This window comes from Trichomycterus rosablanca, chromosome 16, assembly GCF_030014385.1.
Source record: "Trichomycterus rosablanca isolate fTriRos1 chromosome 16, fTriRos1.hap1, whole genome shotgun sequence".
Lineage (NCBI taxonomy): Eukaryota > Metazoa > Chordata > Actinopteri > Siluriformes > Trichomycteridae > Trichomycterus > Trichomycterus rosablanca.
In genome coordinates, this window is record NC_086003.1 from 10,461,554 (window position 1) to 10,477,808 (window position 16,255).

Sequence of the window (16,255 nt, forward strand, 5' to 3'; positions counted from 1 at the left end):
CCTGGGCCTCCATAACACCTCAGCAGTGCCACAGGCTGATTGCCTCCATGCCACGCCGCATTGAAGCAGTCATTTCTGCAAAAGGATTCCCGACCAAGTATTGAGTGCATAACTGAACATAATTATTTGAAGGTTGACTTTTTTTGTATTAAAAACACTTTTCTTTTATTGGTCGGGTGAAATATGCTAATTTTTTGAGATAGGAATTTTGGGTTTTCATGAGCTGTATGCCAAAATCATCAGTATTAAAACAATAAAAGACCTGAAATATTTCAGTTGGTGTGCAATGAATCTAAAATATATGAAAGTTAAATTTGTATCATTACATTATGGAAAATAATGAACTTTATCACAATATGCTAATTTTTTGAGAAGGACCTGTATATGTTCCAAAATGTTCCACTCTCAACACATCTGTCAACAGAACCTTGTTTTCTTAGGGTTCAAGGGAGGTATATGGTTAGCAGTGGTTTTTGACACCATTTTGCACAATGCCTTTTTAAGGTGTTGTTATGAATGACTTAATCTGAGACAAGAAGGCCTCTGGAACTCAAATTCTTAAATGCATTCAAGAAAAATGTAGTAAGACCATCCACTTCTGGTAATATTTTCTTAGTGAGCTTTAAATGATAAGTATTAATATGATGATGTGAAAATAAAAAGGATATGTAGCAGCAGAAATTAATTGCTTATTTCCACTAATTATTTGATTCTGATAAGGGTCAGATTAAAAAATTTGTCAGTGCAAGTAAAGTGCCATTTTGTTAATGTTAAAGTTGTTTAAAAAGTAGAAGACCTACTGTAATTTAATTTAATTCCACTTTATTTTTTTCAAATTTGGTAAAATATTAACTAAGGTACACAATGCAATTTTGTTTTGGATAACCTTTTAGGGAATTAAATGATTATTTCATTATCATTATCTTTTCTGCTTGTGTATTCAGGGTCGCAGTTAAAAAGTTATTTGAAAAATGTGTTTGTGTTTACTGAGATTTTTATTGAGTTAAAATTAGTAGAATATTAGTTAAACATTGGTAAAAAAAAAAAAAGAAAAAGAGAGAGAATTTTTTGCTTAATGCTGTGTAAAGCTTATGCTTTGTTTGTGGTCCACTCAATGTCTTGTCTTTAGGTCAGTTTTGTAGTGAAATAGTGAAATCTGATGTGCCTAATGCTTTAGTTGCTAAAAAAGCTGCCTCTACCCTTGCAAAGTGCCTGCAGCTATTTGTGGCTTTTGCTTCAGACAGTTTAGCTTTGTTAGACATTGTCAGATCTTTCACTATTATGTTAATTCTGTACTGTATGAGAATTAGTAAATCCAGAATTAAAAAGAATTAGAAGAAAGAACAATTTTTTTGAACATTTTGGTTATGTAGACAGTGTTGTGGTTTTTTTTCAAATAACCATTCCAATAGCCAAACCAAATAACCTGTCCTCTTCCAATCACATGTATTATCTTTACTATAGATGCTCTTTAAACTATGTGAACACTGTTTGTGGTTAGCGAGTATCAATAAGTTGATATAAAAATAAAAAGGCTATGCAACTTGTTACTGATTAGGGTCAGATAAAAATTTTGTCAGTGCAAGTAAAGTGTAAACTGTCATCTAGTCACCTTGGTTTCTTAGTAAACTGGTTTCTGTATGTACTGGTTATTCTGTGTAAATATCCATATGTTTATGTAAATACTTTTGCTTCTTTTTATCTTTTGTAGAGTGGTTAAACTAACTTTCGTTGTACACAAGTATAATGACAATAAAGGTTCTTCTTCTTCTAAATGTTCTACATTTCCTATTGAAAGCATCATCTATATCACAAGTCTTTGTAAAATAAATTACTTGGATGTTCTTGTTTTTGTGAAGGTTCCCCCACTCTCTGATGCTAGGACCATCTGGTATGCACCCCACAGGAATTCCACACCCAGCGATTGTACCCCCTTCCGGCAAACAAAACCATGATCAGTTTGACAGGAACATGTATGCGTAAGAAGCTTTTTACTTTTGTTCATGTATGCGTAAGAAGCTTTTTACTTTTGTTCTGTAAACTCTAAACTAATCTCTGTTGAAAAAGATTGGAAGTTTGCAAGTCAATGGATATATCACACAAAAACAAGTGGTTAATATTTATTTACAAAACTATAACTGTTGTTTGGTAAAGACCTCTAACCATCCTACTGTGTCTTTACATACATTACATAACATTACATGGAATTTTATCAGTATTTAAATATATTTAACAATTGAACCAATTAAATACATTGTCTTCACCTTTTTATCTTTTACCCTGTGCAGTAAGCCACACCCAGAGTCAAAGAGAGAGAGAGACCCCAAAAAGCCAGTAATTAAGAAGCCTTTAAACGCCTTCATGCTTTATATGAAGGAAATGAGGGCAAAAGTCATTGCAGAATGCACCTTAAAGGAGAGTGCAGCTATCAATCAGATACTAGGACGCAGGGTAAGGGACCCCTAAACAAGCATCCTGTTCACGCTACTATCCCATTTAACTAATTATCTTTTTTCTTCCACATTTCTCTGCTTTCAGTTTAAAGCTGGCACTGATTGTGGTGTGTGTGTGTGGTGTGTGTGTGTACGTGTTTGAATGCATGTTTGTTCTGTAGTGGCATGCCCTAACTCGCGAGGAGCAGTCTAAATACTATGAGCTGGCCAGGAAAGAGCGGCAGCTTCACATGCAGCTTTATCCTAGTTGGTCTGCCCGAGACAACTATGTGAGTAACCAAGAGTTTTTTATGTATTTCCCATTTATTTCTGTCAATAGCTGTTACATTTGGAGTACTTATCACAGGTGTTTAAAAAAAAAAAAACAGAAATTTAACAGGATGTATGTTTTAATTAGGATATTTTAAAAGCTGCAGCTGCTTGTTCTGTGCGGTGGAATATTTCTGCATCTAATTGCATCTAATATTGTTGGACATTTTAAGGAAAGATACATCATTAGGTTTTTAAGTTTATATATTAGTTTACATTTTTATTGCATATTTATGAAACCAAGAGTCTGTTTGATAAATAATATTCACCAGAAATTGTACATATATACAGTAATTTTTTGTTTTTCTTTGTGTGTATATCTTTGAAGTATGTCTGTGGGAATTTGTGCCCACTCAGTCAAAAGAGCATTTGTATGGCAAAGAAAGAAAAATGTGTTGACCCTCATAAGTCGGTGAATGGCTATAAAACAGAACACCTACCCGAAAATGCCTATATTTACAGCAATAATAAACAAGGCTGGTACTGTGACAAGCTTGCCTGAACGAGGAACCAAGTTTGTTTTGCCCCCATGCAAAGTACAGAGGATGATAGGAGAGGCAAAAAGTCCCCAATGGATCAGTCTTGGAAAATTAGCAGAAAATGTTGTTCGGGTACATGGTGTCATGAACTCCATGAAGTACCAGGACATTTCAAATCAAAATCTGTCTGCCAAGTAGACACAAAAAGGGTGACAATTGGATCTTTCAGTAGAACAATAATCCTAAACCTTGCAATCTGTCACTTAGCTGCTGGTCTGAATGTAGGATTACAGGTGTAGTTAACTGTAGTTGATATCTTTTTTACAGTTCTCTCATACAAGTGTTATTTATTAAAACAGCTTTGTTGTGTATTTATTCCCACAGGGCAAAAAGAAGAGGAGAAAAAAGGAAAAGCAGCAAGATTCTTCTACAGGTACATAAATGTTAACATTTTTATATCTATACAGGGTGGTTTGTAAATCATTTGAATTACTCACAAAATGTCTAAACATAGCTTTACATGTATTTGGTGAGGACTTTACTTATTTACAGACCAGACTGGAAAATGTGAACCTCTGGGCTAAATACTTCTCCAAATATCAGGTAGTCTAAATAATTGTGGAGGTGTGGAGGTGAAGTGTGCATTGTAGAGGACCCGGGCTGGTACTCATAAAGAAAAAAGTAACATAAAGAAAAAGTTAAGTCTGGGATTCTTAAAAGTATCTGAGAATTTGAACAATAAAGTGCATTTCAGTTGGATCTTAAAACAACTGTAGCTGAGGAAGGCTACTAAGAATTTCTAAAGACCTGTGTACATCAATCAAAATCTTTTTGTGAAGGAAATGCATTATTAGAAATGCATTGTCAGTTATATACTGTATTGTCAAAAATACCAAGATACCAAGACACTTGTCTATGGCTCTTCACAATCAGCTTGTGGCAAGGCATAAATCAGGGCACTGATATAAAACAATATCTAAGGCTTTGAGTATTCCTAAAGCCACATTAGCATCAATATATCAATGGCATTTGGAAATGGAAGAAAAGTGGCACAACCTTAAACCCTTCTAAAATTAGCAGTCTGGCCAGATTTTCACTCAGGCCAAGATGGTTAATTTTGGTACAGTTTTTGGCATTACCACTGCTGTGAAAATGTATTTGCTTCTGCTGATTTCCTCTATTTTGCATATTTGTCACTAAATCCTTTTACAAAATCCATTATGCAGCATCAAAATACTATGTCAAATTAATTGCAACAATAATTGTGGCAGTTTACATTTACAGACTTGACATGTTTAACATTACCAGCTGCAACCAAACACTTCTAAGACCTGTAGATCTCCTTTTCAAAATTGCTTTAACTTTACCACATTACAGGGCTTTCAACCAGGAATTGCTAGTTATAGTTCTAACCATAGTTCTAACCATAGCATCTCAATGGAGTGATTTTTGACTGGGCCATTACAAAACCTTGTATTCACATGATTTATGTTTGTTGTTGTGTTGCATAACCCAATTGAACTTTAGCTTGACAGTACAATATAAATGTTAATTGAAATATATCACCCAGGCTCCGAAGCAGAGCCATTGCACTACTATTATTATTATTTTTAGCTTTACACCAGCTATAAAGCCATGTCTTTTAATTAGCTCAATCAAAGTACAGCTTTATCAAAGTATTTTAACCAATGTAAGGTGATCCTGATTGTTCCTGTTGGTTAGTAACCACTTGCTCTTCCATGAATACCATTTTTGACTTTTTTAATGGTGTAATAATAAACCTAGTTTGATGTAAGTAAGACCTGCATTTTTTTAAGTGTTCATTATAGATCTTTTGTAAAGTTCTAGATAGGTTGTTGATGAGATGTTTCTTAGAATATTTGTAGGCTGACCACTTCTGTGAGGATTTACCACTATTTCAAGTTATTACTATTTGGCTATGATGAACTTATTGTGGTTAGCTAGGATTCCGGAAACTTTGAAATTACCATGTATTTGCCAGAGGTGGAAAGAGTACTAAAATATTGTACTCAAGTAAAAGTACTATTACTTTAATGAATTTTTACTTAAGTACGAGTAAAATTACTAGTCTAAAAATCTACTCAAGTAAAAAGTAACTCATTTAAAATGTACTCAGAGTAAACGCTACTTAGTTACTTCTTTAACAGGAGGGGGTGTCTCTCCTGTGTAATGCAAACAGGACAAGTGGATATAAATCTCACAATAGTTGTTTTTAATTAAAATAAAATAGAAAAAAACATGTTGTTACAACATTTAAAACATTTGGGATGTGTAATGTGTCATTTTAGGACAGACCATCCCATAAAACTTTTTCAAACTGTATAACCACTGAAGTTGGCATTAATTGTGGATTCTTTTATCACCAACAAATACCAGTCATACTGCAAATCTCATAAAACAAAACAAGTCAAGGTTACAAGTGTTGTGACTTTCACTAAATGACCCAAAGAAAACCTTCAAGATGTAAGACAAAACTTTGCCATTCTTTGACATTAGACTATGTTATCGAATAACGAAACATCAAACTCCAAACATGTAAAACTTTTAAAATCACCCTTCCCTACTCTGTACCTAGATTACAGCTCCTTTATTTTAGCACCAGTTTATTTTCCATGGCAGAATTCACTGCAGCAGTTTCCCAGACGCGATTTTTTTTGTTTTTTTTTGTGTTTTTTTTTTACTCAGTAACGGATGTTATTTAAAATGTAGCGAATTACAATTCTTAATACAAAACATACTTAAGTAAAAGTAAAATTACTGGTTGTAAAAAACTACTCAATTACAGTAACGCGAGTAAATGTAATTCGTTACTTTCCACCTCTGGTATTTGCATTAAGCCTATCTTGACATTGCTGAAAATGGTCCTGTTAAATAACCTAGTTTGAATTAAATCAAATTAAATTGATTAGACTAATGACTAATGAAATTCATTTATAAATTAAATCTGGTTAGTTGCATAACTAAAGGGCAATGATTATTTCATGCAGGGCCATGTGGGCCAACAAATTATTTATTAGGTTGTTCAAATAATAAGTCATAGTATGCCAACGGTCAGAGTACATGCAAATAAACTCAAGGTTAATTCATAATTGCAGACATAAAAATATGATCAACTGTAATATCAGGAAGCAAGGAACAATGAATAAGTGATACACATTACATGAAATCAAAGCTTGGCGTGATGCTAACAAGAACACAGACACACTTAAGGGGCCGGCCAGGACCGGCAACGGGCCAAAAGGCTAAATTTGAGATTGACTGGAGAGTTGACTGGAGAGTTGGCTGTAATTGGCGATAAAACCGGAAGTAGGGCTAGAGGTCAGACTGGGTCAAAGATTGGAATAGTGACTAGACTGGAGTGCCAGCCGAAGCTGATAGCAGACCTGGAGGCAGACCCTCTGCAGGCAATAAAAGCAGAACTCTCATTAATGCGATGACAGTGGCACTGGTGGGGACAGTCCAAAAGCATTGACAACAACAGTGGGCACCGGGGCCCTAGTCTCCAAGGCACCAGTGCAGCCAGTTCTGTTCAGTCCCTATAGGAGCAGTAACACCAAAGGAAGACTGAAATGAAGACTGTGCTAAATAATTTTTTTATATATATAAAAAAAATAAATTTATAATTATATTCATTTTTGTTTGATGATCTGAAGTAATAAAGTATGATATATGCAAAAATAGAAGAAATCAGCAAGGGGCAAATAAAACTATAAAAGAATGGTGAAAGGTGACCAGTTTACCTAAAATCACAATATACAATCCCAACTCAGAAAAAGCTGGGACAGTGTAGATAATGCAAAAAAACAAAATAACATGCAGTGTTTCTTACATTTACTTTGACTTTTATTTCATTGTAGACAGTATGAACCCAAGATATGTTATGTTTTGGTCAACTTTATTCCATTTGTTAATATACAAACATTCCTGCATTTCAGGCCTGCAGCAAGTTAAAAAAAAGTGTTAAAAAGTTGGGACAAAGGCAGTTTACGGGCAATATGGTTAAAAAAAATACTTGTGTAATGATGTGATATTAAACAGGTGATGTTGACAGGTGACTGTAATCATGATTTGGTTCAAAAGCAGTATCCACAATAGGCTAAATCTTTATGTATCTCCAGTTTGTTAACATATGCTTGAGAAAATTACTGAATTGTTTAAAAACAGTGTTTTGTGGATTGCTTTGGCAAACTTTTTTAAGCACTACAATACGGAATTACAATCACAAATGCCACTTTTTTACTGTGCAAAAAGAAACTTTATGTTAACCATGTTCGGTTCTCTGGGCTTTGAAGTATCTGGGATGGACTAACTGTCATGGCATGGGGTTGTGTCAGTGCTCTTGGTAAAGGTTGTGATGGCAGCATTAATGCAGAAAAGTACATTAACCTTTTAGAGCAACATATGTTGCCTTAAAGACGACATCCATTTCCAGGGACGTCCATGCATTTTTTAGTAAGACAATGCTACACACATTACAAAGACATGGCTGTGGAGGAAGAGGGTACTGGTACCTGACCTGTCCATAATAGATAATGAGTAAGAGAATTTGGAAACGAATAATATGATAATTACAACCCTGTACACCTAAAATATTAACACCTAAAATGTATTTATTGCTTGGTATCCTCAGTTCTAAAACGTCTTTTAAGTGTTGTAAGAAGGAATCTCAACATTATAGAGTGGTAATTGCTATAGACTTAACTTGGCTTTTTTGGCCATTTCTTTATTTGTTGATGGACTCTGCCTTTGCGCTCTTCCCTTTCGTGGCTTCCTATTTTCCTTTGTTTCTGTTTCCTTTCTATGTGTGCACGCATGCCTTGCACTCAGACCCAGGCTCTCCTAGGAAATGTCGAGCTCGCTTTGGCCTTAATCAACAAACGGACTGGTGCAGCCCTTGCAGGTGTGTACCTCTCATCTTCTATTGTAACTCTGTTCTTTCTTTCTTTTTTTCTATCTCCAGCTGCTGTGGTCTGCTTTGCATGTAACTAATACTTCTAACTAATACTGGGGTACACTATAGTGTCAGTGACAAACAACTTATCTGCTCATGAATTTTGTAGAATTTCTTTGTCTTTGACAAACGCAAAAAGTGTTAGTAAAAAATGAAAGCCATTGAAATTCCATTTGGAAAGTGTTACAAAGCCATTTCTAAAGTCTAAGACTCCAGTGAACCACTGTGAGAGCAGTTATCCACAAATGAAGGAAACTTCAAACACTGGTGACCCTTCTTACCAATATTTGACCAAAAACAAATCAACTTATCCAGGAAGTCACAAAAAACCCAGATAAAATAATGAACTGCAGGCCTTAACTGCATCAGTTATAGTACATGATTTCACAATGAGAAAGGCATTGGGACAAAAAATGGCATCCATGCGTGAGTTGCAAGACTCAAACTACTGCTTATCAAAAAGAACACAGCCTTTTCTCGCATTTGCCAAACAACATCTAGACAACCCCAATCCACCATAAGAACATCATAGCAAGAGCTAAACATAGTGGTGGCTGTGTGATGGTCTGGGCATGCTTTGCTTCCACAGGACCTGGACAACTTGTCATAATTGATTGAGCTATTAATTCTGCACTCTAAAAGGAGAGAGTTTGCTCATCAGTTTGTGACATAAAGCTCAAGTGCAGTTGGGTTACGCAGCAGGATAATGATCCAAAGCACACAAGCATGTCCAGCTCTGAATGGCTCAAAAGAAACAAAATTAAAGTTTGGAGTGGCCAAGTCGAAGTCCTGACTTGACTCCCATTGACATGCTATGACCTTAAACAAGCACTTGTTTACAACACTGTAGTAATGTGTGGATACTGTGAGAGTAACTGTACTATTTATTAAATGGTGATCTGCAGCTACTAATAACAAGCAATTGCAAAAATGACTTTTCATGGTCTGCATGTACACATGTAGACAATAACTTGCTATAAGTATTTAAAAAGAATGAAGAAAACCAGATGTCACATCTCTTATTGATATATAGTAACAAAAAAGACAAAACAAACAAGAAAAGAACATGAAAACTAACTAATCAGTAAACACATTGCCCAAACACAAAGAAAATTAACAAAGAAACAAATAAACTAATAATTAAAACTAGCAAAACACACATTTATAATTTGTTTATAATGGGTAATGTGTTTTCTGATTAGATAGTTTTCATGTTTTGTTTTTTATTCTGTTTTTCTGGTTTGTTTGTGTTTTGATTATAAGTTTTTGTTTTCTTCATTATTTTGTGTTTTAATTTTTATAACCTGTTTTGTAATTAGGTAACTTGTTTTCTTGTTTTTGGTCATTTATTTTCTGATTTGTTTATTATTTTTTTATTTGCTTCTTAGTTTGTTCATTTGTGATCTATTCAATATTTAGTTTTATTGTCCTGTCAGTTTGTTTTGCAATTTAGGGCCACTGTAGTGGTACAAATCACATTTGTCTAGCTTTCAATTTTTACACCGAATGTAAATCTGTCTGCTTGGTAATTTAGGGGACACTGGCTGATTCTGCACTAAATGCTGATTAAACATCAAACTGTAACAATTGCATATTTCTTAGCATAGCACTGTAAAGAATAAGTTTGTGTATAAAATAAAATTTTGCCCAACACAGACCTCTCAATTCCGCTTTAAATTTCTAAGTTCAAGGTCTGTGTTTTTTACAGAAATTCAAGTACAGTGGAATGCAGGCCAAGCGCATATGATAAACAATTTATGGGAACCCACGTTATCCTACAGTTGTCTACAGTCCCACCCAGTGGTCAAAAAGTACATTGCTTCCCCTTAATGTTTTTTAAACCAATGTTTAATGTTGTATTGTACATAATGTACATATTGTACATATTTGTGACATTTTACATCCACGCTTTATTCACAGATAACTCTCTTGACTGTTCCTAGGAGAAAAAAGAAGTGCATTCGCTACTTTCAAGGAGGAAAGTGCGCCAGTCCCCATTCTTCCGATGGAAGTCCTGTAGATTCACCATTACCCCCTGTACATCACACAACACATCCCACCTCTCCTTTACACTGCTTCTCCCCTTCTCCAACAGTATCAGTCTACAATCTTCATTCACAGACCAGAACAAATTTGGACCTTAGCAAAGTCAGGACAGTTAAAACATCAAGAACAATTCCACAGCATGGCACCCCAAGTGATATAAAAATCGAAACCAGCATAATTTAATTTATCAGAGGTTTTATTGACCATTATGAAATTATGAACTTAATGCATGTTTGCATAACCAAGGCCAAAAAGCAGATGACAAGTATTGCAGTCTCTATAGCCTCTATAGTGTGTGTGTGTGTGTGTGTGTGTGTATGTGTGTGTGTGTGTGTGCTTTACTGCTTTTTTAAAAGTAAGGAAAATAGATTTTTATTTTTTTAATCTTGGGAAGATGCTTCATCACACCACTACTGCCTTATTAGTAAAAGTTAAAGCTGTAAAATGTTGTGTTTTTTTCCTGAAAGTATCCCTAATTGTAAAACATGGTTTTTAAATAGATTTTAACTCTGTAAAAGCAGATCTTTATTATATGGCTTTATGAGTTTTGGAGTGCATAAGGATTTTTTTCTCCTTGAAACATACTGTACATTTTATTTAAAAGTGTTATTTGAGTTAATTTGTAAGATTTACTGATGTAAATCTTAAAATGATTGCAAGTTTCTTAGCCACTAGCTCTTGGCCTGTTACCCATATGTGTGTGTGTGTGTGTGTATATATATACAGACCCATTCCAAAAAATTTGAATATCATGGAAAAGTTGATTAATTTCCATAATTCCATTCCAAGAGTTAAACTTTCATAGATTATAGATTCAGGGCCCACAATTTAAACGATTTCAAGTATTTATTTGTTTATTTTTACATAATTTGGGCTTCCATCTCATAAAACCCCTGAAAACAGGATTTCAAAAAATTTGAATACTGTGGAGAAATCAGCCCAAACTACTTCTCAGTTTTTGCAGAAAAAAAAGAAATTAGAATCACATCAAATCAATCAAAATATGGTACTTTCAAAACGATATGTCAATCTTCAATACTTGGTTGGGAATCCCTTTGCTTTAATCACTGCCTTGATGCGACGTGGCATTGAGGCAATCAGCCTGTGGCATTGTCTGGGAGTTATGGAAGCCCAGATTTCCTTGATGCTTGCTGTCAGCTCTTCTTTGTTGTTGGGTCTGGTGGCCCTCATTTTCCTCTTGAGAATACCCCATAGATTGTCAATGGGGTTTAGGTCCGGCGAGTTGGCTGGCCAGTCAAGCACTGTGATGGCATGGGCATCAAACCAGGCTTTGGTGCTTCTGGCGGCATGGGCAGGGGCCAGGTCCTGCTGGAAGATGAAATCTGCATCTCCATACAGATCCTCAGCAGAAGGAATCATGAAGTCCTCTAAAACATTCTGGTAGACCTTGGATTTAAGAAAGCAGAGTTTACCAAGCAGAGTTTACCAACACCTGCACCAGACATTGCACCCCAAATCATGACTGACTGTGGATATTTCATATTTCACCTCAAGCAGTTTGGGTTCTGTTCCTCACCCGTCTTCCTCCAAACCCTTGGACCTTGATTCCCGAATGAAAGGCACACTTTACTTTCATCGGAAAAGAGGACCTTGGACCACTGGCCAACGGTCCAGCCCTTCTTCTCCTTGGCCCAGTTGAGACGCTTCCTACGTTGGCTCAGGTTCAGAAGTGGCTTGACCCGAGGAACCCGACAGTTGTAGCCCATCTCCCGGATGCGTCTGAATGTGGTGGTTTTTGAAGCTGTGACTCCTGCCTCATTCCACTCTTTCTGGATCTCTGCCAGATTCTTGAATCTTCTCTTTTTGATAATCCGCTGAAGCCCACGGTCATCTCTTTTGCTGGTGCATCTTCTCCTGCCACATTTTGTCCTTCCACTAGACTTTCCATTGATATGCTTGGACACAGCACTCTGTGAACAACCAGCCTCCTTAGCTATGAACTTTTGTGGCTTACCCATCCTATGCAGGGTATCAGTGATGGTCTTCTGGCCAGTTGTTAGGTCTGCAGTCTTCCCCATATTGAACCGAACTGAGACAATTGAACCAAACTGAAGCAATTTAATGACACCTGGGGAAACCTGTGCAGGTGCTTTGAGTTTAGTAGGTGATTAGTGTGTCACACTCAGTTTAAAACATTCATGCCCTGCAAAATTTGGGCTGATTTCTCCACAGTATTCTAATTTTTTGAAATCCTGTTTTCGTGGGTTTTATGAGCTGGAAGCCCAAATTATGTAAAAATAAACAAATAAATACTTGAAATCGTTTAAATTGTGGGCCCTGAATCTATAATCTATGAAAGTTTAACTCTTGGAATGGAATAATGGAAATAAATCAACTTTTCCATGATATTCAAATTTTTTGGAATGGGTATATATATATATATATATATATATATATATATATATATATATATATATATATATATATATATATGTATTCACATAGCTGCTGAACACTGACTTGGTAGTGTTAATTGTACCTACAAGAGAAGCCGGTTAAAATGTTTTATGTATCTACAAGTGACTTATCAGTTTGCTGCATGGATTGTTTTGTGGTGAGGTTACCTACAATTTACAAGAAAAAAATAGCCTTTGAAATGCACATTTGAAAATATTGAATATTAAATTATCTTCATCCAGGCCAGTACAGTGGCTAATAAAGGTGGTGCACAGCAATCAGGTCCTGGTGACCTTAAGTCACTGTCTGTAAGGAGTTTGGTATGTTTTTATGTGTATGTGTTTCCTAAGGTCGTCTGGCTTCCTACCACCTCCTAAAACCTGAAAAAGATGTTTAGGATGTACTAAAAAAAATACAGAGCCTACAGAAAATCATCATACCCTCGAAAATCCTTGCATTTGCCTATTATATTATGAAAATAAATTACATAAGTTACATTTAAATAAATTTCATAAATAAAAAATATAATTTAAAAAAGTATGAATAAAGCAGTTTTGATTTACATTTACATTTTCAGCATTTAGCAGACGCTTTTTTATCCAAAGCGACTTACACAATGAGCGGAACACAATGAGCAATTGAGGGTTAAGGGCCTTGCTCAGGGACCCAACAGTGGCAACTTGGTGGTGGCGGGGCTTGAACCGGCAACCTTCTGTTTACTAGTCCAGTACCTTAACCACTGAGCTACCACTGATTTCAGACGGAGACCAAAAGTTACTATTTTAAAGGGGGTAATAAGATTTTCTATAGGCACTGTAACATGTCCATTCAGATAACAAAAACCACCAGTACTGCCTAAGCTAGTGATTAGATTACAAAACATTTAATAGCTATTAACGCTTTATTTAAATTAATGTCTCCTTCATTTGCTTTTCAGACTTGCACAATGGTGAAGAAATTTAGGCCCTAAACATGAAAGCATGATTTTCTTAACCATGTTTTACATCCAGTTAATTCCAAATGTTTTACAGTCATTTCCCTTGTAACTGTACAAAAAGTTACAAACAATTTTTCTGTGTGCTAGTTTATTAGCTAGAGTGGTTGCCCTGCAAAAAGGTGGCACCTGTCCAGGGTTTTTTTTATGGGTAAGCTCTGAACCCAGTGAAAGAAGTAAATAAATAAATTAATAAATATGCTTTAAAAGGCAGCCATAATGGTGGATGTTCAGTTTTACATTAAGCATTTCTGTGAAAACTAGAAGTGTACACTTGTTAATTTATTTTGAAATGACTGACAACTGTTTGATAAACTGCTGGGAATATGATTACAGTGCTGTGAGAAAGTATTTGGCCCTTCCTAATTTTTTTTTCTGTTGTTTCATATTTGTCACAATTATGTTTCAGGTCATCAAACTAATTTTAATAATAGCCAAAGATAAACCAAGTAAATACAAAAAGCATTTTTTCATATTATGAAAAAAAAAAAAAAGTTAAATAATTTTTTTAAATAATTTTCTTGAAAGAAAAATACAGGTATGCCCTGCCTATGGTCTGTACGGTAGTATGATGGTCTGGGGTTGCTTTGCTTTTGCTGCATCTGGAACACTTGTCGTAATTAATGGACCCATGAATACTGTTCTTTGCCAGTAAATACTGAAGGAGAGTGTCAGTTCTTCAGTTTGTGACCTAAGCTCAAGCGCAGTTGGGTTACATACGTTTTTCACAGCACTGTATATTAGTCAGGTGCTTACATTCCACTGATTTTACCTGCAAGCTAATAAAAGTTTAGCTAGCTGGCAAGAGGCAGCATTTACAGGGGCATTTCTAATAGCAAAGTCAATTTCTTCTTCTTCTTCTTATTTTTAACATTTTCACTTGTAATTTAAGGTGTTAAGGTCTTTTGGCTTAATTAGCAACCTTTGTTTTTATAGAAACAAAAAATTCTCTGAAAAAATTGTACTTCATTCATGTCTTGAAAAAATGTATGGTTGTCTTATTTTTTATATATTTAAATTACTTTTCTATTAAAACGATTTTGTCCTAAGATTAGGACAAAATGATTCTTAATTTTTGCTGTGTATGCGTGTCAGCCAGTATTCATTCAGTGAGTTAAGTCTCCTAACAAATGGAAATGTACATACATTTTTAGTTTATAATAGAGTTCATTAATTGTAGATTAAAGCAGCTTTTGTGCTACATTTAATGACTACTTATTCACATAATTGACTGAGGTAGAAGCTATCCACTGTCGATGAAAATGTTTTGTTTGTTTTTGTTTTATATAAGTGGCATTCTGATATTTACTTTTCAATTGATGGAATATTCATTTTTAATATATTAAAGTCAATTGATTTTGTGTGTGATGTTTGCTGTGAATGCATGTTCTAAATTTATTAAGAGATCAAATGAAAAAAGCTAACAGCTGTAAGAATTTAAGAATAGTATTGTTTTATCTCATGTCATGATATCCTTTTAGATTAGTGCACCCTTCATAATTTTCCTGTCAAAAACAAGTCTTCACCTTCTGTCCAAGACCTCACACCATGTAACATGTAAAAGTGCTAACACCTTTTAATTCAGCTTTAAATTTAGCCTATTCCCTTGTTAAATTTAATAACCTAAATAGAACATCCCCTTTTGTTCTGACAAATCAGTACTTCAGCTGACGAGCAGTGAGACAGTAACTAGCACATTTGGTGGCAGCCAGAATCAATGAAGCAGATTTGAAATAGAGTTTGTACAGGGTGGGCCATTTATATGGATACACCTAAATAAAATGGAAATGGTTGGTGATATTAACTTCCTGTTTGTGGCACATTAGTATATGGGAGGGGGGAAACTTTTCAAGATGGGTGGTGACCATGGTGGCCATTTTGAAGTCGGCCATTTTGGATCCAACTTTAGTTTTTTCAATGGGAAGAGGGTCATGTGACATCAAACTTATTGAGAATTTCACAAGAAAAACAATGGTGTGCTTGGTTTTAACGTAACTTTATTATTTCATGAGTTATTTACAAGCTTCTCTTTGTTTACAGCCATTGACATGTCACAGAGGTTAACACGTGAGGAGCGGATAGAAATTGTGTTGATGTCTGGTGAACGCAGTACCCGGTTCATTGCAGCAGATTTCAATGCAAGACACCCTACGAGACCACCCATCTCCCATGCTACAGTTAGCAAACTGCTTGCCAAGTTTCATGAAACTGGTTCAGTGTTGGATTTGCCAAAATGTGGACGCATGAAAACTGTCACTAATGAAGAAACATCAGTGGCTGTCCTAGCTTCATTCAGCAAGAGCCCACAGCGTAGCACTCGCCGCATGTCACTGGAGAGTGGCATCAGTCGAACATCCCTTCGGCGGATATTAGCTACTCACAAATGGCACCCTTACAAACTCCAGCTGCTGCAGCATCTTAACGAGGATGACCCATATCGGCGCACTGAATTTGCAGAATGGGCAAAACAAAAATTGGAACAGGACCCTCAGTTTACACAGAACATTTTGTTCAGTGATGAGGCAAACTTTTATGTGAATGGTGAAGTTAACAAACAAAACCACCGCTATTGGTCTGACACTAA

At 35.5% G+C, this 16,255-nt stretch overlaps 1 protein-coding gene across 3 annotated transcripts in view; it reads left to right on the top strand.

Annotated features, from left to right (window-relative positions):
• The window catches only part of tcf7 (transcription factor 7), a 55,301-nt gene extending 44,658 nt beyond the window's left edge, over positions 1 to 10,643 (top strand). Inside the window, exons 6-11 of one of the 3 annotated variants that reach the window (XM_063011130.1) lie at positions 1,860 to 1,979; positions 2,289 to 2,451; positions 2,615 to 2,722; positions 3,626 to 3,674; positions 8,090 to 8,162; positions 10,157 to 10,643. In XM_063011130.1, coding sequence (XP_062867200.1) covers positions 1,860 to 1,979; positions 2,289 to 2,451; positions 2,615 to 2,722; positions 3,626 to 3,674; positions 8,090 to 8,162; positions 10,157 to 10,442 — 799 coding nt within the window. In that variant the 3' untranslated portion in view covers positions 10,443 to 10,643. Of the gene's footprint in view, positions 1 to 1,859; positions 1,980 to 2,288; positions 2,452 to 2,614; positions 2,723 to 3,625; positions 3,675 to 8,089; positions 8,163 to 10,133 lie in introns of all 3 variants that reach the window. The other 2 variants (XM_063011132.1, XM_063011131.1) reach the window with 2 other exon arrangements.
• Positions 10,644 to 16,255: the final 5,612 nt, after the last annotated feature.